A 23,927-nucleotide genomic window follows, 5' to 3' on the forward strand; every position below is an offset into this window, starting at 1 on the left:
CCACAACGAAGTTAATTAGCAAGGATTGGTTGTAGCCCAACTTTTTTTATCATAGTTTAAGACATGCTATGTTTCCCTACCTTTAATACCATTTTCTTGCCAGGATGTTGCACATCTTTCAGCTGCCATGGCCTTAAGTTATCACTTGGCACTTTCTGATCTTTAAGTGCTCTTCAAAAGGTAAGGCAACCATGTTTAATCAAGGCTTTCATAGGAAGCAATGAACTTTAAAACAATGAAGTTTATGGGAATCCCTCAAATTAATTCTATTAAATTGTTTTGGTAGGCATCTAATTGTTCAGTCTCTCCAGGGAGAATAAGACAAGTGTCACTGACAAAATAACTGAGCTCTCAAAGAAAGGAATAACTTTTTGTGTTCTGTTTTTTTTTTTTTTAATGAAGAAAGTTTATTGCAGGTCTTTCTTTTACAATTCTAGTAGAAAGTATAGCTAAGAGAAAAAATGAACTATGACCAATTCATAAGAACGAGCAAAGGAAAAGGATTAAGCTGAATACATACTCTATTGAACTAAGCATTATGGTAAAGAGAAAACCTTGTCTATTTTGTGACTGCAGATTAAGGAGAGCTGCTTCCCAATCCTGGTTTCCAGTGCCTGCACCAGGTGAATAGGGGGATAGCACTGACAAACCTCTGATGGCTATTGATGGCAGCTCCTCTGTCAGCATGTCCTAGAATTAGGAGCTGCTCAGCTCATCATAGCTTGGATAACATGCAGCAGGCTTTCCCTTCACAGACCCAAAGTAATTTTATTTTATTTTTTTTTAATCTAACAGGTAGTCTGACCCTGGAGAAAGGTGTGGATGGGACACTTGTGGTTAGGATAGAAAATGGCAAAGCAAAAAGGCTTCCTTCACTCCAGTCTTCGTTACAAATAAACGTCCACTGCTCATGTTTACATCCCAAGTTACTTTATTTAAATTCATATTATCTAAACACTACCCTGCCTGCAAGTCAGATAACAAACTTGATGGAAAACAACCATCCTTCCCTTTCTATCTTCAAATGTTTGTCTCATGATATTTTACAGTTAGTCCACTAAAAAATTCTTTGTGAAAATTTGCCTCTTCAAGTTTAGTAGAAACTTGGCTAAAAATAGAGGCATTGGAATAGAAGGCAAATAGAAATTTTCTTCCCTTGTCTGCCTCTCCCACTTTTCTGAAAATTCCCATCAGAAGAACAGAACAGGGCCTGCTGGTGGACGTGAGGCCAGGTAACTGTTCCCCACCTCACTGCTCATATAAAAATATGGTTAGCTACACCATAAGTTAGTCTATCTAGAGCCCAAGGCTGTGTGAAATGGAGTTAATTATTGACACAGAGAACTTAAAAAACCACCTAACATTCCTGGGGTCTTTCCCCTACTGCTGTTCCCAAGATGTGGTTCGTTCACCCCCTTTGAGAGAGCGGATCAGACCTGGCTGGGGCTTGGCTATGAGAGGTGCTCACAAACTGAAAACAGTCATGGGAAATGAAGAAAACTGTGGCCAGGGAGTGGGGAGCTTCAGTTGGATTTGTTTTCCCCAGTGCTACGCACCAGGCTGATCCCCAGCAGGCTCGGGAGAAGGCAGCGTGGGGCACCGGAGTGGCTCAGGAGCAGCAGGGAGGAGGGGCTCGGACCCAGCCACACGAGGATCAGCAGCTGCAGCAGCAATTGCAGAAATTTTCTCCATTCCAGCTCTACCAGAGTCCTGACAGCGCTTGCTGCAGAAAATCTGACTCTCTTTATCTAGAGCTGTGTTCTACAAACAAACAAAACAAACCCAAGGCAAAACATGAAACAACACTTAAATACAGCCCTGTCTTAAGGGTTAAAACAATCTACAAGACATGAACTGCATGCAATACAGCCAGGATAAAAAAGGAGAAATAACATTAGAAATCTTTTATATAATGAATTGTAGAATTTTTGTGATGCTGACTTTAGGAAATGTAAGGAAAACTTCTCTTCCAGATGTATGCTTGCCATGACGTTGCAGGTTTAAAATTTTTGTCTTGCAAGTCTGATGTGGAAAAAAAGATGGCACGAGTGGCTGTGATAGAGAAGGAACTTGTCACAGTAACTATTAGCAAAATTTATGTACCTGTGTTTTTGCAGACACAAGGAATCAGGTGATGCTTACTGAGGACTCAGTGCTACAATTCCTGTAACAAACCACATGGTACAGAGGGGAAGTCCCTGGGGAAGGTGACAGAACATTTTTTTCTTTTTTCAAGAAAAGGGCCTGCTTTTCTGCTTAGTGGTGAGAGTAGGAAAATGACCTCTCATGGTTGCAAAAAGGCATAATTTCTGAATTCTGTACTTAAAAATGAGTTTACAGGAGAAGGGAGCAACAGGCTGGAATGAAAACAGAATTCTGTAGTGAATAGGTCGATTATCGGGAGTGTGTGGTACATCTGCTGAAGACAACACTTTCCATACCCTCAAAGATATGTGCTAATTGTAAAGGTCAGGTGCTTTGCCTTTTCCTCAAAAATTTATTCTTTTCATTGGACTTACTTTACTAATGTGAAAATTTATGTGGTTTTAGTTGGGTTTGACTAATACACTATTCACTGAAGTATTTGATACTTAAATAATTTTCTGACACAAGTCAAGTTTAGCAGGGTTCATTTTTTTTTCAGATGTGTTTATTGTATCAAAGTCATCAAGGACAGCAGATACAAGGTACTTACCCCTCTTTTTTTGTTGTTGTTGTTTTGTTGGTTTTTTTTTTAACTCAAGTTACATCGCTAGCCTCCCTGCATAGTGAGGTACAAGGAGAAAATTCCATAGTCCACAACTGAGTTTCTGCTACTGACAATCAACACTGCAAAGGGAGCATGCAAGAAAAGGAGCAGCTGAATTGGATCTGAGTTTTGAGGTTAGTGATGGTCTAAAGGAATTTTATCATTATCAAGACACCATTGCATTGCCTTTTTTCTTGCTGGAAAAAGTTGTAAATAGGGGTTTCAATATATCAGTGGCAGGTGAAGTTATATAAAAGGGGAAGGACATGCTTTCAGTTCATGCTGACAGTGATTTTCTCCTGTGCTGTCCTCATAGCAGCAATACAGTTCTGTGTAGAGCAGTTTGGGGTTTTCTTTTTAATTTTACTGTTGCTAAGCAAGAATGTTTTTTTATTTATCTAGGACTGATTATCCCTTGTCTGGCTCTAAAAGAAGTGTCAATTTTAAATAGAAACAATGTTTAGTTCAGTGGTTTAGTTCTTTGCTTCTGTCTTCAAAGGGTTCTCACCTTTTTCTAGCTGTTTTTAGCTACAAGATAGATATAGACATGCACAAAATTACTGCCAGGAGAATAAACCAAGACATGTCTGAGGAAGTAAAAAATTGTTGTATTGGTGTTTGCTTAGCCTATTTCAGATATGCATCACTCAAGACAGAACTATTTTTTCCTAAGGGTTTAAAAGGTATTCCTTTGCTGGTTTGGTGTGGCTGTACTGCTTTTTCCACTTCAGACTGGCTTAGTTATTTCTCCTTTCTTGTTACAAATGGAGACCATGTACTTTTTGTGCAGCAGAACAAAGCATCGCCGTTAGTACGTACCATTGCCTTGGACCTACTCAGAGGAAAGCAATGCAGGCATTGGGAAAGGAGGAAAAAAGGAAGAAAGCAAGGGACAGAAACTAGACTTACTTCAAGCAGAACTAACACAATTGCAACAAATTTAGATTTACAGAACATTTCTTAATTGACCAAAAAAAAAAAAAAAAATCAGTAATGAATTAAGAGCAACATGCTTTTGGGGGCAGCAGGAGCCTCCTGTGCAAGGACACTGAACTGGGTATGTGCAGTTTTACTTATCTGCCACAGGATGGTATTATCTGCATGGGCCAGGTGACAGTGTTGGAATGAGGTGATGCTAAAGGGGCTCCAGTGAATGTGCAGGTGGACTGAGAGAGCAATGCACTGCAATACACAGTGAGAGTTACAAAGTGTGCTTGTCTGAAGCTGAATGTTGGTAAGCAATGAGTGCTGGAGCAAGTGAAGAACTTCTCAACACAAAGGTAACTAAATTTCAATGCTCAAGGTAAACCAGGGCAAGAATAACAAATTGGGGGCTTAATCCTCATTAGATCACAGTGTTTTGAGCAAGATTTTACTTTTCCTTTCAGCATTAATAAATGGGAGCTGCATTCAGCAATTAATAGTTATGCATTTACATCCTTCCATACCTGTTAGAAGGAAATAAAGCAGGAAAAGGTAAAATGAGGTGAACTTTCCTGGCTGAAGGAGTGTCAGTAGCTAACAGAAAAAACTCACACCAATAGGAAGCCAAAGCTACGCTGTGTCAGAGATCTGAGACAGGCTTAAGTGGCATGCAAGTTGGAGAGGGGCTGAGAGTTAGAATTAAAATTGCTCTTATTACATATAGTGCATTTTATACCAGTTTTCAGCTTCAGGCTTATCCATAGTCTCAACAGTATAAACAATGAAGCTCTGAAGTCCCTCTCAAACTGTCAAGTCAAACTGTCAAATGAAATGTAGACAAGAGCATGAACCTGAAATCCATTTCCTGACTTATTTTTATGTTATCACTTTTCCTACATTTAAATTGTTTGCCTATTTAACTCACATAAATCTATTTGCAAAGACAGAGATGTAGGCAGAAACATTTTATTTAAATGTACTGGTTCTCAGATGATTAAAACAATTATTCTTGTTAACATTAGTGGTCTGGCCTTTGAAAGTAATTAATACTAATGGGAGGGTGAGGTTGGAAATCCCTGTTATGGTATCATGGATGGTTTTACTTTCTTTAAGTTACTGAAGATACATTTTGTGTGCAGTGTCCATCCTTGCATCAGACAAGGATGGGCCCTGGTAAGATCAGGAAGAAAGGAAGTTTCTGGAATGGAGCCTGGTTTCCTGGCACAGGTAGTGTTCAACAACACTATGCTCAAGATGAAGCAATACTTGGTCAGGCACAGAGGTAGACCCTACTTAACTAGGTGGGCAGTATGATAAAAAACTCTTGCTTTTTAAAGTGAAATATTTCAAATTGGTAATAAACTTCATTTTAACATACACCTACTTGGTATTCACATGGTTCTGTTGAAAGCTCATTTTTATCTCTTGGGCAGCACACTGTGATAGACTTGGTTGCTCTCAAGCAATGATGAGACAATCCACATTATACATCAATAAAGGCTAGAATTAGAGACTCTTCTAGTTTTGGGTTTGCTATTCTTGCACCACACGTGCTCATAGAGCACTGTCAGGAAATTATGCAGAGTATACTATCAATGTATAGAAATGTTCATTTCTCTTACCATGATGACAGAAACCCCAGCAGATGTGTTATTTTGCTTGGGTAGGGTGTTATTAAAGTGCTGCTTCAGTTTACCTGTTACTTCAGCTTGCATATTATTCTCCTGGGAAGCATCATCCTGCATAAGAAAGAACACAATATTCAAGTTAGGGAAAAAACAAAAAGTTTTTTATCATCAGGCACTTTCTGCTTTTTAATGAATAGTAAATATTCAGACAGGCAGTCCAAAAGTGAACACACTCTGCTACATGAGAGACAGTTCCAGAGGAAAGAACAGAGCAATCACTCACTGCTTTATGAATGAACTTCCATTTCTTAAAATGACATGTGACACTTCCAGTGCATTGTTTTGTCCCACAATTATAAGCTGCAGGTTTGATTCAAGCAAGTTAAAAATAACATGCTTGAAATAATATTAAAAATGAAAAGCATATTTTTCACTTGGATTTCTTTCAAATCACCACTTTAAATGGCCTATCATGTCCTAAGTCTGGAGGTGTTATCAAGTATCATAAATATGCTTGAGAGGAGCTGTTATCCATTGATACACTTGTTAATAGTTGTCTTCTCTTGTGTCAGGGAACTCCACAGATTGTATTCAGTCCCTCTTTTAGAACATGTCTGAAAAAAAGCATTGACTGTCTCCATGTAAACCTAGTGCTTATTAATAATTAATTGATTTTAAATCAATAAGCAATGCACTTTGGTGTTCCCCTTTGCTGCTGCCTGAGAAGATGAAGGACCTGGCAGGCATCAGCTTAGTGTCTGTAGGTGTTATATTTGCTGATTGTACTGCTGCTTCTGAACAGTGCAGGTTAATGGTTAGATTTACAGGTTTAATGTCAAATTAGAGACAAGTGAAATGTGATTTACTCACTGACACCCAGGGATGGCTTAGGATCTGTGCTGCTGTGTACCGGGCTTCAGCATTCACATGTAGCATCAGGCTGATTAACTCCTTCATGGAAAAAGAAAAAAAGAGAGTTTGAAGGGCATGGAGAAGGACATTAAAACTGAAAATAATGTTGCACCAAGTTCTTCTCAGTGCAATCTTCTTGATACCTGGATGGAAAAAAACCAACCCCAGCTGATACCAGAAGCAGTGATACTACCAGTGTGATTTAAATGGAACTTAAATTTGCCCTTTAGGATTAAGAGGCTGCAAGGCAGCAGCGTGTTTGATATCAGCTTCTTCACTGTACTCATGTTTCACTGAGTCTATTGAAAACAAATGAAAAAGAAATGTTAAAAAAATCAGCTCTAATGTTCCACTTTGTTCTCTATATATTCATGCACATGACCAGAACAAAAACAAGCGTGGGAGACATGAGATCCTCTCTGGGCAGTGCACATACACTCAGTAACATTACATAAAAAAACACAAATCAGAGACAAGAATCTGCACCTGAAAGTCAAGAAACTGATGAAATTATTTGAAAATGTTCTCTTCTGTGTTACTGCAGAAGAATAAAAGACATTGAGCTAAGTCCCTCCCTCAAAAAACCTTTTATAGCCTCCAAATTATCAGTCTTCATATTTTTATCAAGATTATTTCAAAATTATTTCAAGGGCACTGTCCATTGCTTCAGTTTTGGGAAATGGTTTCTTGAAGCAGATAATAACAACACACCTAACTGAGAGCTTTCCCAACCAGCCAAGTTCTTTAGTCTGTGGAAGTTTGAAGTGAGACATCACCTTGAATACCAAGATTGAGGACCTTGTTTGTTCAGAATGCATGTCTGGAAACGTGTGAGATGACTGGGACTTGCGAAATGTTGGTAAATGGATAAACACGCATTGGGAAATGCATAAAAAATGCAGAAAAAAATTCAACTTCTCATTGCCAGATAAAAAACCACCTCCACTTGTTACAGACATTATTCAAAACACTTTAGTGAATTAACCTGAGAAGTGGGCTCACAACTCGAATCTTTATCCTACAGACACAATCAATTTAAACAAAACTGCAATGATCACAGAGGAACTGCTGGCAGTGGCAATTAGCCATGGCTGCACCTCTTGAAAACTCTAATAAATGCCTCAAGTAAAAATAGGAAGAAATGCCTACTGCAACCAATCCACAGAGCAATAATTATTTTTTTTTTAAGAGTGACAAGAGGGAAAAATTCAGGGACACATTTATTTGGCAGCTGAAGCAGGGAAGCTGCTGTAAAGTGCATCATGAAGTGAGCTGGGCGTCGTGTGACGTTCCCTGAATGCAGCTGGCATTCTGCCACCCTTGCTCAGGCAGAGCCCGAAACACCTGAGCTTTCACCAAGCACTGTTCAGCCTAACCCACTGAAAAGGCACAGCTGGGGCACTGGGCTGCTCTGCATCTTCCAGGCTGCCTTCCCAGCTGAGCACAGGCTGCACGGGGCCTTGTCAGAAATGTTGTTTCAGGTGGGAAAAAATATCAGTACCTTTGCTGAATCGGTGATGTTATCCCAGTAGGGAGAGGGAAATTCCAGCTTCCCCACAAGTATCTGATCAAAGAGGTCTTCCTGAAGGTTGTTTTCACTGTAAAACAGCAGTAATGAAAAACATTATGAGAGAAAAAGCCAATTTGTCATAGGGATTTTAACTTGATTTGGGGATGGAACAGAAATTATGTTAATAACTACTAGAAATGCACATTTTACAAGTTTATACAGTGATAGCTTTTCTGAGCCAATACATTGAGGTAACTTTTCCACTGAAATAGGGGCTGCATAGTTAACACACATTTATCAATCTCACTCATAACCTGCTTCTACTAGCATGATATGGACATTCTCCGTGCCCTGACCCAAAACTCTCATCAAAGAATACAGTTTCTTGCACAATGTATCTTTCAAAACACAGTTTCAGCTCTGAACAAGAAATAACAACATGAAAAACCCAAATACGTGAAACTAATATTTTTTCCATCAACAATATATATATAAAAAAAAAATATATATATATAATATATATATATATAAAATAAATATATATATAAAATAAAAATATATAAAATAAAAAATATATATAAAATTTATTGTTGGCAAGATATTTTTGTTCAGTGAGATGTTTTAGTTAAACCTATTTTGTTAAGTATTTTGCCGTAAAACTGAACAAACAGGCCCTGCATTGGTAATTTATATGTTAAGAGCAGAATTCCCTGTTAAAATGTGCCCGTTGGACACTTCCCAAAAGGACGAGCAAGGTTAAAAAGGCGGGATGAGCACATTTTCCCCTCTCCTGTTTCGACGGCAGAGGGCAGCGCGTGGCCGCGGATGGCGGAGCCGGGATCCGCTTGGAGACAAAAGGAAAAGCGGCTCTGCCCTCGCATCCCCCCGCAGCACTAAAACACCTGCCCCCGTAGGAAAACATATTTAAAAAATTGATCCCAGACCTAAAATGAGGGACAAGTGAAAACCACGCAAAGAAATGAACAAATCCGTGAGGAAAACACATCAATCTGATCCACCTTTTTTCCTCCCCCAAGGATGCCTCCTTCAGGGAGAAAGGTCAGACTTGCTCTGAAAGAACTTGATTGCTTTTGCTGGTTTTCCCTTTGGCACTCACCTGCGAAAAGGTGGAAATCCACATAACAGGATGTAAGTGATCACACCTGCAGCCCAAATGTCCACCTTTAAGCCATACCTGAGAAAATAAGTCTGTGTTACTGGTGCTAAATTAACAACAACAACAAAAAAAAGAGTCATTCCAATAAAAAATAAATTATGCTGACAGGATTACATGAGAATCTGTTCTGAGTTATTTGCTGCCGATGGGGTGATGTATTTTGTGCTTGAGCACATTTTTCTTCACACCTTTACAACCTTTAAGAAACCGTGATTCTATGATGGGCATTTTTTTCTACCTCAGGGCTCTCCAGGGTCTTCTGAATATACTCAAATCCAAGTCAGTATCCAGGTTTTCCCCATCCAGAGCCACTAATGGTTAAAGACAAGGATGTGCATTCTCAGTCCCCACAGTGAAGTAACTCTCTCGAAGGTTATCATGTGTTGCTAAGCAACAAGACACACCAATTCTCCAGCCTCTCCAGTGAGCAACACGGGCCAGAAGAGCTGCACTTTTCTTTTAAAGCACAGAAATTAAAACACTGGAGGTCAAAAAGAGGCCTTTTCTCCTATTCAGTAGATTCAGTTTGTCAAACCCTCAAGCAGGCAGAGGAGGTGCCCTCTGACACTGGAGCTGACTGCAGCTGTGAAATGTTTCTCAATGCAACAAATGCTCTGAACAAGGAGAGAAACAACACAAACAAAACCTCCCTCCATCAGGAAATTCAGTGGTTACACCTATGGCAAGAGTCAGCCAAAGCATGGAATGGAGATCTCGTAGGTCTAAAAGGAGAGAGAACTTGTGAAAATCTGCCATTGGTGAAAATTTACCATTTTACAAAATTTATTTCTGTATTTATGCAATGACCTGTTAAATACAGAATAATGGGGTTGCTCAGTTGTTATCAAACAGGATGTGTCACCCAAAAGGGTCACTCGAATCAACATATTCTAATTAGAACTGTCCTGAGAACAGGTTTGGACTAGGTGACCTCTGCAGCCTATTCCAGTATAAATTATTATATACTATTAGTATACTATTATATTATATATATAAAAAATATATATATCATATATATATATATAATATATTATATATATTATATATATATAATATATATATTATAAATATATATATTATATATATTATATTATTATATACTAATAGTATACTATTCCAGTATAAATTATTCCATTTCTAATGCAAACACTGTGTTTTGCCTGTCTGTTTTTCCCCAAACAGCTGCCATGGGTGGTACAGTGGGCTCTGGATGCTGAGGTGAGGCAGGGAGTACAAACAAATGGACTCCACTGCACCAGAGCTGGTCCTGGGAAGGTGGGAGAGGAGAGGCAAAGGCAAATTCTGGGAGCAGGCAGAGCAAGGACACTGGTGGCCTCTTGGAGGAACTGGGAGTGGTGCCCTTGGGTGGTTTGGTTACAAAACAATGGAAGGACAGCCTGTTGGAGCATTTGGATCTTACAAGATCTTACAACCTGCCAAAAATGAGTGGTTACCAGGCCTGTGTGGCAGGCAGTCACGCTCACCCTGTCTCTGCAATGATTTCTGGAGCCACATAGGTGGGTGTCCCACACACAGTGTACAAAGGGCCTTCCACCACCGTCGCCAGTCCAAAGTCTCCAAGCTTCAAAGACTTGGTTCCATCTGAATATTCACACACCTAAAATCAGAGAAATTAACACAGAATGAGGAGGAGAACATCTGCATTTTTATATCCTTTAATTTCTTTGGGAAAACATCATCACCATACCAAGAAGATGGGGAAAAAAGGTGATTTCCACAATCCTGTAGGGCAAGAAGAGAAAAAAAATGATATTCCCATTGATTGCAGCTGGAGCAAATTTTCAATGGAGCTGTCTGCCAGCTATGTAGGTCAGACCATGACACAGCCTCGAGCAGCTAGAGGTGGAAAAGAAAACTCAGTCCTTGAATGTTGAGAAGTTTTAAATATATTCAGGAAAATATAATACTCTACTTTCATTTGACTGGGACCTAGAGTTTAAAATGGGACTGGCAGCTACAATCAGATTTGTTTAACATCTTGTTATCTTAGCATAAATCTAGCCAACATTCTAGGCAATTTCATCAGCAAATGTCTTCCCTGTGCTTGGTCTGGACAAATTCAGTTTAGGTTTTTGTGCAGACCCAACTGCACCTTACCAAAAGGCCCATAAACAATCTAGCACTGAGTCATTTTATTGCTGAAAGAAGCTGAATTTAATTAAAAAGAAAAGTGCTATACAACAGTGATGGCAGGAATAAACCAAACCAGACCAACACAAAGGAAACATCCCCCTAATAAATTCATCTCAGTTTTGCTCCTACAGTAAAATGTTTATATTAACATGATTTCAAAGGCATCTAGAATGGAGGGCCCCAGGATCTCCAGAATGGCTGAATTTATTTGCCTTCCTCAAACATCTGAGCACTGCAATACCTTTCTTCATTCCCCTGTGTAATTCATATCAGTAATGGAAACACTTGTTCTCCTTTATACAACACCTTCATACCAGCTATTACTCTTAGGGTTTGCATTTTTTAAATGCATGACTAGCACAGGGAATGTAATTCCCATCCAGACAGGCTGGATGACCCTGTGCAAAAAAACTATGTGCAATTACAGGTAGCTGTTGATGGGAATTATTTGCATTTATATTCAATACCAGGATGTTATCTGAACATTCTGCTGCTGTCAATCACAGTGAGTAAGATTTGCATCTGTTGAGTAATCTCTTTAGGCTTTCTAGGCAGAAAGGGCATTTGTGCCTATTTATAACTGATTCAATCTCTAATGAGAGCTTAAAATTTCTTTGGACTGTCTGTGTTTGGAGATACACTAATAGTACGTGAGACTTCTACCTTCATTTTCTCTCTCAAGTGCCATGTTGCTGTGACTACATTTTCCAGGAGAAGCTTTCCCCCATGCTTCTTTTTGCTAAACAATCTAATTTATTTGAGGGTTTATTTAAATTGCTAAACACTGTCAGTGGAATTACTGGGGAAAGAATTGACTATTAATTAGGAAATATTTTCAGCTTGTAGCCCTGTCCTTGTTATAGTTCAAAATCCAGTCTGGGATAAGCTGTGACTCCTACTCTCGGTTCGAACTCATTAAACAGGACTGACAAACACCACAAAAGACTTTTAAGAAATGTCTCAAGCAGGGGAGATTATGGCCCTGTTTGTGCAGTGCATGACACTTAATATCCAATATGTAATGCTGAAGTGTAACCTCTGTGGGTAAGTGAGACAGCACTCACTGATCCCATTCTGTGGACAGAATGGGAATGATGCCCTCTGTGGACTGGGGAATAAGGAGTTCCCTAAGCAGACTTCATGGTAATTCTTGTCAGCACAGTTATTTTATGTCTCTGCTGAAAACAAAAGTAGCCAGTTGCCCAGGAAAAGAATAAACAAATGTAAAGGGTTAATTCCCAGCCAGAATTCTGGTAAAGCATCAGAGAGATGATCGTACAATGACAATGAAAGGAAAAAAACCACTGGATTCAGCTGATAACCATAGGATTGTTGAAGAAATGAAGAAATGGCTCTCAGCCCACCTTTCTCCCACTTGCAAACTGATAAATAATTCATTGGCATAACTTTAAAATTCACTGTTTTGTGAGACAATACTCCTGCTTATCCAAAAGGCAGCCAATCAAATTGTAAATAAAGATAGGTCTAAGGACAGGTTTGAGCACAGCTCTCCTGCATTACAGTGATTGCTACCTCATGGCAAAAGATTTACTTCATACATACTTATTCTAAATTAATATGCCTGCTGTTCTCTGCTGTGCTCCTTGACATTTCCACACAAGCATTTGCATTAATGAGAACAAAGTAAGAGAAAATACTGGAAAATAACTGGGACATACCAGAAGATTTTCTGGTTTGATGTCTCTGTGCACAATGTTGAGACCATGCAGGTATTTGAGAGCACTGGCTAAATTGTAGACCATGGCACTCCCATCTCTCTCTGTGTATTTTGTAGATGAAGTGATGGCATCAAACAGGTCTCCTCCCTATGGAAAGAAAAAATATAATTGTTTAAAAAATAATTAAGACTGCATTTGGTTTAAAAAAATCCCAAATCATAAACATGTAAAATGTTCCCAAAAGACATGCTCAAATTCCTGTTAAACAGAAAAAAAAAAGTTTTGCAGAAAAATTATCTTGTCACCAAGGTACTAGACTAGGACTTCAGTCATCTACATTAAATTCTTAACTGTTCTCCAGGCTTCTAGTGTCTGAGCTTGGGTAAATCACAGGGTTTTTTTCTATTGATCTTCCTACCTTTGATCACTCATTTATATTACCTACAGGTACAGGCATACAGCATCCCTTTTCTTCATCTTATCAGTATATTCCACATATTGAAAAACAGCTCTGATTTTGAGTAAAGCCTAAAGTAAATTAGCCTAATAATAATAATAAAAAAAACCCCTAACGAACAAATATTCAGCAAATTCAAATTTCTGCAGATATTGCAAGAAATACCAAATAAATATAGTTGAGGAGGAAAAAAAAGATAAACACATTTCAACATAAATGAATCCATGGATTGAGATACATCAAAGTGCAGAACCTCCAGGTGATTTCTGAATGTGTCAAGCTCTGTTTATGGATGCCCTATTCCTCTGGGAATACACAGCAACATGTGAGTGAGTTACTGATGGGGCATTTTCAGTCATGACAACAAATGTCATGTGGGTGTCTCCAGGATGGTTTCCCTGGATACATCTGTAGGAGTGATCTGTCTGAGCTGTGGGTGGCATTCCAAGCATTTCAATGCACACCGAAGAGAAGCAGCAATTCAGGAAATAGAGGCCAAAATGGTGGTGAATTAAAACATTAAAAAAATACTGTCTTGAAACCCCAAAAAGCCTATAGGGTATAAAAATAGCTTCTAGAAAGGAGGAAAAATGAGTGGGCTACAGAAATTATGTATTCAACAACTACACACTTTAGAGGTTTCCCAGTCTGGCAACCATTCTAGAGTCCTGAATGTAACAGTGCCTCAGTCAGAAATAAAGAGTGTTCCTCAAAAAATGAGCAGTGCTCCTACTGCTTTTGCTGCATGTTATTTGTATCTGACATGCCAGTCAAGCTGATGTGCAGTGTGGCTGTGCATGTACAGAACTCAGACAAGAGAATGCATGACTGGAACCTGATGCTACTTGTGTATTTGGCTCACAAGGTGACAGCAAAAAGAATATTTGTGTTTTCTCTGTACATGTAGGAAAGCAATATCTGTTCTCTGGTGAACTGTTTGATACAAGCAAAATGGGTGAGATCTTTTGAGTTTTGGTTTTCCAGGATAAAAATCACTTGAGTTTAATCTACTTGTCTTATCTATTAAGATAAATTCATTACAGAGAGTTCATTGTTCAAGAAATGAAGAATCAATTAATTTAAATCAATTTATTAACTAATGAGAATAGTGAAATCTGTTAGTAAATCCATATCACTATCATCCCTGTATATTGTAGGCATGATATAAAACCCACTATCCACTTCTCTCTAGACTGCACATTGCAATTACCTCAAATCTGTGTTAATAGTCAAATTACAACAGAAGAGAGAGAAATCCCATTCATATAATTGTGTGACAGGTGTATTTTTATGATTTAAAAATGCAGGTTGCCACTGAAACCTTATTTGATTATGTCTCCCAAGATCTTGGCATTCCTAGATACTGCTCAGATTTCACACCAACACAGAGAATTCAAAGAAGACAAATAAAGGCCCCTGAGCCTTACCTTGACCAGCTCCATCACCAGGTAGAGCTCTGTGGGGGTGTCCATCTCCTCTATGAGCATGATGATGTTGGGGTGCTTCACTCGGCGCAGAATAGACACTTCATTTTCAATCAGGTGCTCCTGTTCAGAAGAGGTTGGAAGTTTATCTGAAACATGAATTTGCCAATTCACTGGTCCTTTGATCAGGCAGTCACTTGATCAGTGAGCACCCTTTTTGCTGATTAATTTATATAGCAGATGGTTATTTACAGTTGCTGGATCTTAGCTTGTATTTCATCACTGACCACATTTAATTGAAAATATATTTCACACAGATAACAAATGGGGCATCTCCAAAAACGACCCCAGAACATGACAGCAATTCAGGAAGTGCAGGTTATGTTCTTATGTGGGTATTATGAGGTGAAATTAAGTTCAGAACCTTTCTGCCCCCCCCAGCTGGATCACTGGAAGCTGTCACCCCTCATCAACAGTTAACATGTTCTTGATCCTCTCCAGCCTTCACCTCTCATTTGGTGGAGGTTACTCAAGGACAGATTACCTAGGATTTGTATCCAAGGACTTTATTTTTGTAAAAAGTTGTGGAGCATATACAAGAAAAAAAATATTCTAAGTGTTTTGGTTATGGATTTTGGTTCATTTTATATGCCTGCTTAGATTTACAATCTGCAAAATGTGTAGTAGCTCAGTTAAATTGTTGTGACTCCAACAGCTTAACAGCATACAGACTGAGTTCAATTTCCCCTTCCCTGTTCTTCTGAGGAAGTAATGGCTTTTGAGAACTAATTAGTTTCAAAAGCCTTGTTTTCTAGAACATTTTAACACTGGAGAGCAAAAAAAAATTGTGTGTCCCCTCCACATGAAGAATTATTTTAGTTTTCCTTTATAGATGTTGGAATATGGATATTGTATTTAGGTTCTCTGCAAAATAAGAAACAATGCTTGCATTAGACAGGAGTATCCTTCCACCCTGGCAGGGAACAAATCATATCACTGGACTGGGAACTTATCCATGTTGAATGCACTGATAAGGAGCATGCACTTCATGCATTTGTGAGCAGAGCACCAGGAGGAGATGTGATCCACTGTGCACAGGCAGTGCCTGGAGATCTTACACCACTTCACCTTCTTTTTCTGGGGTTATTTACGGATGCATTGTGCTTTTGCCAAAGCTTTCTGTGGCTGCATAGCTCAGAAACCACATGCCACGTGTGCACCTCGATTGGTGAGAGAGCAGTGCAGCACACACGGGTCAAACACCACACCTTGGACATTCACTTTGAAAGAGCAGCAATTGTCACTCTGAACAAACATATGCCTGCTCCAAGCAAAGTGCTCTGGAGAGAAAACAAAACAGACAAACAGGAAGCAATTCTGTTAAACACAATGCTGAATCTCATCACCAGACAGACGTGAACAGCCACAGCACACTAAGCCTCAGGAATGGAAGCCTGGAAGTTCAAAACTAACATTAAGAGTCCAAGCAAAACTAGAATGTTATTACAGCTTTCTCAACCTAAAGAACAGGGAACATATTAAATTTATTACACCCATTGATTACAACTCAGGCACAAAGGCTTTATCTGTGCTTTCTTGACTAAATTGCTCAGGCATAATTAATACTTAAAATAAACAGTATTTTTTTAAAAGGCTCCAGAATATTGTTGAGCTACTGTTTAAAAAACTGTCCTCAAAAAATGTTGACTAATATGTAGCTAGTTATGTTCAACCACCCCACTGTTTGCTATGTTTTGCCATGAAAAAAATAGTAATTCCAAAAGTTGTTATGGTGTTCTCCTGGATAGTGCAATATATGTTTCAGTCTACATTAATATGGTTTATTTACAGAGACATTATTGTGTAATGAGCATTTGAGCCCCTTGTGGAAAACAGTCAATTGGATTCAAATTTCTGAACATCCAAGATCAAGGAACAGTGAGCAACACTTAAATCATCCAAATTTGGGCTGGATGGGATGGGTGCTTTTAAGGAAGGGCTGTGGAACTGAGTGAGGAAGGAATAAGCTGTAGCAAAATTTAATTATTTCCTTTCTTGGAATTCTTCCAGGATGATTCTGCCACTGGCCCAAGAGGTATAAATATCTTCCAACAGTCTCTAGCTCTACAGATATAGGTCCCTTCAAAATGGGCAGCTGTGCATCCATAGGGTTGATTTCTCTTTTTATAGATGTTTTGAAGAAAGGAGAATGATAAATAGAAAATTCCTCTCAACTCTACTGTTTAAAATAGAATATCTATCTCCAGACCATTCCAATTTATGATACCTAAGCAGCTGACTCAGACAAGTAATAAAAACCATCTAAAGTTGCAAGCTGTACACATCATCCAAAAATTTTGTTTGCAGTGGAAGACAGTGGATCACCCTTTCCACAGCTAAAGAAATTGCAACATTTTAATCTCAGAAAGGCAATCCTAGCACTTTTTCTTGTGGCTGCACATTTTTATGATTCCTTTCTAAATTTTCTAAATAAACCTGGAGAATATGAGGTAAAATGAAAACCTCATCTCCTAGCATCTAAAACATGGTTTAAAACCTGCACAGATAAAATGTTTCTGTTTAAGGACCTCTTCTAATAGGAAGTCATCACAGCATCACACAGCTCCTTACCACACAAAGAGGGGAGGCAGTTTTCTTCTTTTAAAAATATCTATACTCAAGAAGTATGAAGGGAAAGAAGAGGTCTGACACTCTCAGATATTTGCTTGCATTATATGAGATACTGTTCTCCTGAAGAAACAATTTTGGGTTTTCTGTTTTAAGTCTGAATTAAAAGAAAGTTTTCAGAACACAAGAGATCTTTGTTGAAACAGGAAGGTGGCATCACATAAAGAGAAAGAAAAGGTTGTGAAAATTTTTTTCAAATCCATGTTCTGCTTATAAAAGGAGCATGTTGAGCTATACAGAGAGAAAAAGAAGAGGCAGAGTGGGATGGGAATTGCATAAATAAACATATAGCTGCCAATTTCCTCTCTCACATTTTACACATTAAATAGTCCAATAAATTTGGGGTGCATATTAGCTTTTTTTTTTGCCAGCTCAACAAAATAGGCAACAATTAGTTTGTTTTTTCTCTATTATGTAGTAGACTAACAGTCACTGCTTTTATTATTTGGTTCTTGGATACATTATCATCTTGTTAAAGAGATGCTCTGAAAATAGTCAGAAAACCCAAACACACCCACCATTTATGACTAATGAGCAGCTGCTAGTGCTGCTTCTGTACACATGCAAATGGTTGTACACTACCTTCCCACAGCACTTGGCCTTGTCTATGATCTTCAGGGCAAACTCCTTTCCTGTGGATCTAAGCAAGGAAAACACGACAGCCAATAATTAGAAAAATTGTGGCATTTTCTGTAAATACACCATCATAACAACATGCTGGGGCCCGTGGAGGTTGCTGGCAGGAAATTCACAGAGCAGACCTGGGTTTGGTTTTTGTTTCCTCAGCAGCATTCGTGCCTGCTGTTTCCCTGACTACCACAACCCAGCTCCCTTGGTGTATGAATCCCAGGATTCAGCTGCAATTTCTCCTTTGTGACCTGGCACAACTCTGTCACTCCTTTAAGGCAGCATGCAAAATTTGCCTTCAGCCTTCCACTTAGCTTTGTTTGACTGGTAGGCTTTGAAGATAAAATCATACATGTGTGAAGATTGATACCCTAATAAAAAAATTCAACAGGATTCTACAGAGCTAAAATGCCATAGTCCATTACAGATAGTCTAAAATCCTGTAGAATTTATTGGGCACTGATTTTGAGCTTTTGATACTGCAATTTTTTTTTTTTTTAATATTTTGTGGAATTCTGCAGCAGTCATCTAAAGTCCCATGACATTTAACAGGGTGGGTCATATACAAAGTAAAAAAGGATTACTGTTTGCAGCAAATACTCTCACAGAAAGGAGCTCTTGTTTGTCTTTCATCCCTTTAAGCAATAAAAATCTCCATTTCTCCAGATGGGGGGAAAATGAGTAGAAAAAAAAAGCAATACAATTAAATCTTTTTTTAAAAAATATGATGAAATTATAACATACATTATTGATAAATTAAAAATCATATGAAATTGCTGTAAGACCAAGTTGCTGCTATTTTGTACTGTGCCAGTGCCTACAGCCTCCAGTGTGCATCAGAACACCTCTAGAAAACAGGAGATGGTAACAAAAGCAAAAGGCATCTTTTCAAACATCCAGGGTGATTTTCACTGCATTTGGCATTAGATATAGCTGGTCAAAATCAGCACCTTACAGGAAAAGGAACTGAATTAACACCTAACATTCCATTTATGCGTTATTGAAAAACTGCAGGCGAGAATCCCTGCCCTGGAAGTGCAGCTGCATCTGCGAGGTTGTCATAGTTACAACCTGATCTGGTCCTTAGATAGAAGCCCTTATCTAAATGGTGTCTGTGAAACGCCACCCTCTGATGTTACAGACCCGATGGAAGATCTGCTACAAGTACAGCGTGGAAATCACAACCACAATTTGTACTTTACACCATTCTATCAGAAATCCTGGGAACAGCTGATCAGCAACATCCACTTGGGGAACCCTCCCGACCATGCTGAGAGCAGGAGGAGTTAACATTCACAAAGCCAATTCATCCAACAACTTCAAATCCTTCATGCAAATATCCTCTGCTGCAGCACCCATGGAATAAAGGTGGATATAACCCACACAGTTTGTGTGCTGACATCCCTGACATCCCTGTGCACCAGCATTGTCTGACAGGTTTTGGGGATTCTTCTCGAGCTGTCAGTGCCCATCTGTTGACTCACGTCTTTATATACATGTATACAGACACACAGCACAAAAGAGACCATCTTATTCTTTTCTTGTTCTTTTTGTAGAACAGCCCAGCTGGTAGCTGTGTAATAGGATCCTGGCTCCACAGCTAAGGCTTCTTAGCACAACACTATCAGAAATTATGTATCATTAATAGAAATTTAAAAAGAAGCATTTACAGTTGGTATTTCCCCTTTCATCATTATTATTAACAATTGTTTTTGTATACTTATTTTACATAAAATTAATTTAATAATGTTGCATTAAAGATTTGATCACATAGAAAACTAGACATTGAAGTGGAATGGTGCCTTTTTAAAATTTTTATAATTGGAGGGTTGTTTTTCTAGTCCACTTTCCTCATTCTAAAAAGCACAGATGACATTCAGAGACTTAGCAGCCCTTGTCCCATTTCCAGTGGAATTTAAGTGATTTCCAAAATGCACAGCTTATATTTCTGATAATAAATATGTTATCTTGTGCTTTTAACCTGCTATCCTTCATGAAAACCTCTGGGTGAGGATAAGGGCAGTGGAAAACAAAGGAGATGGTGTCTGGGATCACCTGGTTGGGATGTAAGCACTGGTGAGTTACTCTGTGGGCAATGATGAGAGATCACTGGATCAATAGCTCTTGCTGTTGTGGGAGATTGCAATTTTCCCAAACATTGAGAGGCAGAGAACCAGCTTGGCTGAGCAGGGAACTCCTTGTGGTGCTCAAGAGGACCTTTGGAAGCAAGGTGGGGTTTGCAGCAAGATTTCAGAGCTGTGGTTGGTTCATGCAGGGAGAGGAGAGGAAATGCCAAAGGCCCATTAGGGCTGAAACTGGCCAGTGTTGAGTCACTTAAGCCTTTCTTAAGTGTGTCAATAGCAAAGGGAGTTGGAAAGAAAACACTGGATCTTGCTGAAGACTGTCACCTGACTAACATTAAGATAAAGCAAAGGCATGGAATGCTTTTTTTGTTTGCCTCAGTCTTTGGTGCCACTGATAGAAGTTGGGCTGCCCAGTCTCCTGAGCCAGAGGATTCCAAGGGTGGGAGCCCTGACCTTCCATTTGCTGACACTGAATTTCCAAGGGCATGACAGAAGAGCCAGGGAACTACAGACCTGTTAGTCTAACCCCAGTTCTGGAATGAGATGTTTCCATTCTGAATTCTTTTTTTTTCCAATTTAACTAAAAGCAGCAGGTGAGGATCAAATAATAGGATTTTTCTCTAACATTTATGTTTCTCACAGTCATTTGCTGAGTTTTCCCAGTATTTGCGTACAAATTGGAGATTCCTCATAATATTTAAGAAACTGAGATAACTCTCAGGTTGATGAAAATAGCAGAAAGTGGTTCTAAAAAAATACACTGAGAAAGTGACAGTCAGATCATCTGCTATGTTTGCACTGGCAGCAAATGTGACACAAAGCTTGCAGAGGAAGAGCAGCAGCACTCCACAGGTCTGTAAAGGTGTCCTGCCTACCCCACAGGGAATCAGGCACAAGGATATTTCAGGCATATTGGAGGGTTCATTTGAAGTGTCTGGCTTCCCCCACACCACCAAACACAAGGAGCAAGCCCAAGGGAGCCACCAGCACAGGCTGATAGCCAACAACTGCACGTCTTTAAGAGTCCTCTACCCACAGAATGCTGAAAGCTGTGAAAAACCACATCAGCAGCAGGCACTGGGGACACCACAGCAGCAGAATTGCTGAGGCAGAAGGGCTGGGGGGGTCTCTCAAACTCTGTTTAGATGCCACATAGAATTTCCTGTCATGCACAACCATCTGTAGTGTGAGAGACTTCTTGAAGAGCTGTGGGGTTTCCTGAGGAGGCACCAAGAGAAGGTGATGGCTCCTTTATTTTGTGGGATAAAATCCGTGGTTCTCTGCTGCTCTTGTATCCCTTTGCTAGAAGAAAACACAGGAAGCTCTGCATGTTTTGCTATGCCTATTTCTCCTGAAGTGTGTGCATATTTTTGCAACTGCTCTTTGCTTTCATCTCATTACATTAGTCTAGGAAATTATGTTAATGCACAGGGCTTTTTCCAGTACAATAAACAGCAGGACTGAACAGTTTCCTTGCTCACCGTTCCACACACTCCTTTACAACAGCGAAATTGCCATCACCAATCACCTTCCCCACTTTATACTTCTCAAGAATGGTAGATGACCCTGAGAACTTGTTTCCATTCAAGCCTGTAAAAAAATAGAGAAGTCAATAATGCAAGCTGAAGAGAAGTGTCAGCAGGATGCAATATATTCCCAATGGGCTCCACAGATTAAAAACAGTCACAAATGCAAAACAAAACTTGAAAGTAAGCTGTTTTCTCTGCTGCAATTCCCTTGGTTTTATCTCAAGTGTAAAGAACAACAAGATGAACCCAAAGATATTTGACCTTTGAACACACAAATAAGCCTCTTGCTATGTTTTTGTATAGGCATATTCTAAAAGTAATGAATGCAGTTAGAAGTTCTTAATCTAAAATTTTCTGACCTGAAATTACTTTTTTGATTTCTTTTGTTTGCAAATTCAAAGCAAAAATGCAAATAAGATACAGCCACATGCATATAAAAGACCAAAAAAGTTTTATCTGCTGAATTCCTTTAAGTTCTTTTAGGTACTCCTAAAACATCCAAAATGCAAGTAATTTTGATAGATGCTTATTTCAGATTTTTTAAAATGAAAAACATTACTCCAACATGAAATTTAAAAATATTTTAAAATAATTTATTTTGCTGTAAAGAAATGAGGAATGAAAGGTTTAATTTAGCTAAGGTCAGTTGATTGGCCAGTGGTTCCACCTGAAGCACAATGAGCTCTTTTGAGGAGGGTTCTTCTTTCAATCCAGCCACAAACACATTTCTAGTGATAAAGTAGGTCATGTTCAAAATCAGCCAAATTCCTGACAGCAACTATTGAAGAGCAAGGTCCAGCAATATGCTACCAATGGACAAAATAAACAAATTTATCTCCTTACTTTACTGCCTTGATGCATGAATTAGGCCAAAATTTTTCCAAGGTGAATCAACAAGGTAACAAACCTCTCCAAACAGAAAAGTATTTGGAGTCATCAGAAACCCCCAGATAGTGCTAATGCAAGTGTCACCCACAGCCAAATTGGGGCAGGGATTGCCAGCAGTTATTGGTGTCCTACCTTCGGGACTCTGGCAACGGAGTGACTCAGATACACCATTCACATTGGAAGCAGATCCACCATGTGGGGAGATCTGTGGAAGGACACAAGAACTTCTAAGTTCTGATGGTAATCACAAAGAATAGCCATACAAAATAGCAGCAAAGCTGAAAAAGAACCCCACTAAAAACACTGATACAGATTCAGTTTACTTTTCTACTCCCATCTTAGTTTCACTCTTGTTTTCTCACAGTTCATCATCATTGTCACTTGTACCAATTTAAGATTCAGCCACAATATTTCTATTTAGATAAGCAGTTGAAGAGATTTCAGTAAATAGCAAAGAAAAGTCCTTTCAGCAACACCTGCAGTTTTGGCCTAGGTAGCCAGGTACATCCATGATAATCAGATTTATTTAGCCACTTATCAGGCTATATTTTAGGCTATTATAAATGTGAAGATTTTGACACCTAAAAACATTTCAATTTAGATGTATCATGTATGTATCCAGACATAGATCCAGTTTTAGTAGCTGTGACACTGTAAATAAATAAATATCTAAATAATTTTCAAGCATGTCAGCTGAAGAAAACTGATTTTCCTGCACTAACAGCTTAATTGATACTGGATCTGAATCTTCATGATTCTACTTTAAGTCATCCTGTCATACTGCCCAGGGATGTAAACGATGCTAAGTTTTTATTTTGAAAAGGGGTGGAGGCATAGGAATGAATGCCATAAATAGTAAGATATACTGGATGTGTTCTGTGCACCATTTTTATAAGCTCTCCTATTACAGTTATGTATAGGGATGCTGCATGAAATTAAAATAAAGTTTAGATCATTCCCCCTCCTCTATGTAACATTTCTTGCTGTTCTGTGAAGTTCCAGATCTTGTTTTCTTCATGGGCCATTATGGTGGTTTTCAGCACTCACCACAGGAAGGATTAAAATGCTTCTCTGCCTTAAGCTCAGTGTCTGTTGAAATGGCTTTTCGAGACACCGGGAATGCAAATGCAGCATTTTGCCTTTTAGCTGACATTGTCTGGTTACACTGCTGAATATTTTAAATCATTAACACTATTGTCAGGGAAAGAACTGAACTGACAGATAGGGATATTGTCTAAAGGCTCATGAAATGCTAATGAATGCTTAAGTTTCTAGTGGCAGCTGAGCTGCCAAATCAGCTAAAGGTACAGTAACTAGAAGCTGTACAACTTAATTTTGCAGAGCCCCCAAAACAACAACCTTTACCAGTGTTTGGCACAGAAGTAGCACCAAACAGCAAGCAGGCAGCTACTACTCTGCTCCTTGCTAATAACTTAAACCCAGGCTATGTTGAGGCTGCTGCCTTTCTGAGTTATCTGTCTATTTAACAGGGATTAG

At 38.9% G+C, this 23,927-nt stretch overlaps 1 protein-coding gene across 5 annotated transcripts in view; it reads right to left on the reverse strand.

The window, feature by feature from the left end:
- Positions 1-913: 913 nt before the first annotated feature.
- The window catches only part of DCLK2 (doublecortin like kinase 2), a 79,543-nt gene continuing 56,529 nt past the window's right edge, over positions 914-23,927 (reverse strand). For 2 of the 5 annotated variants that reach the window (XR_011679892.1, XR_011679891.1), the window contains 12 exons: positions 22,563-22,635; positions 21,495-21,603; positions 17,885-17,942; positions 14,618-14,737; positions 12,734-12,880; positions 10,385-10,518; positions 8,841-8,918; positions 7,715-7,811; positions 6,172-6,252; positions 5,296-5,412; positions 4,410-4,492; positions 1,623-1,761 (listed from right to left, as the gene is read on the reverse strand). Coding sequence is in view for 3 of the 5 variants with exons in the window: in XM_071431467.1 (XP_071287568.1) it covers positions 1,549-1,761; positions 5,296-5,412; positions 6,172-6,252; positions 7,715-7,811; positions 8,841-8,918; positions 10,385-10,518; positions 12,734-12,880; positions 14,618-14,737; positions 17,885-17,942; positions 21,495-21,603; positions 22,563-22,635 (1,227 nt within the window). In the remaining 2 variants the exon portion in view is untranslated. Of the gene's footprint in view, positions 1,762-3,568; positions 3,582-4,409; positions 4,493-5,295; positions 5,413-6,171; positions 6,253-7,714; positions 7,812-8,840; positions 8,919-10,384; positions 10,519-12,733; positions 12,881-14,617; positions 14,738-17,884; positions 17,943-21,494; positions 21,604-22,562; positions 22,636-23,927 lie in introns of all 5 variants that reach the window. The other 3 variants (XM_071431467.1, XM_071431466.1, XM_071431468.1) reach the window with 2 other exon arrangements.

The sequence above is a fragment of the Agelaius tricolor genome, unplaced genomic scaffold, assembly GCF_023055355.1.
Source record: "Agelaius tricolor isolate 1412-34295 unplaced genomic scaffold, bAgeTri1.0.p SCAF_8, whole genome shotgun sequence".
Classification (NCBI taxonomy): Eukaryota; Metazoa; Chordata; class Aves; order Passeriformes; family Icteridae; genus Agelaius; species Agelaius tricolor.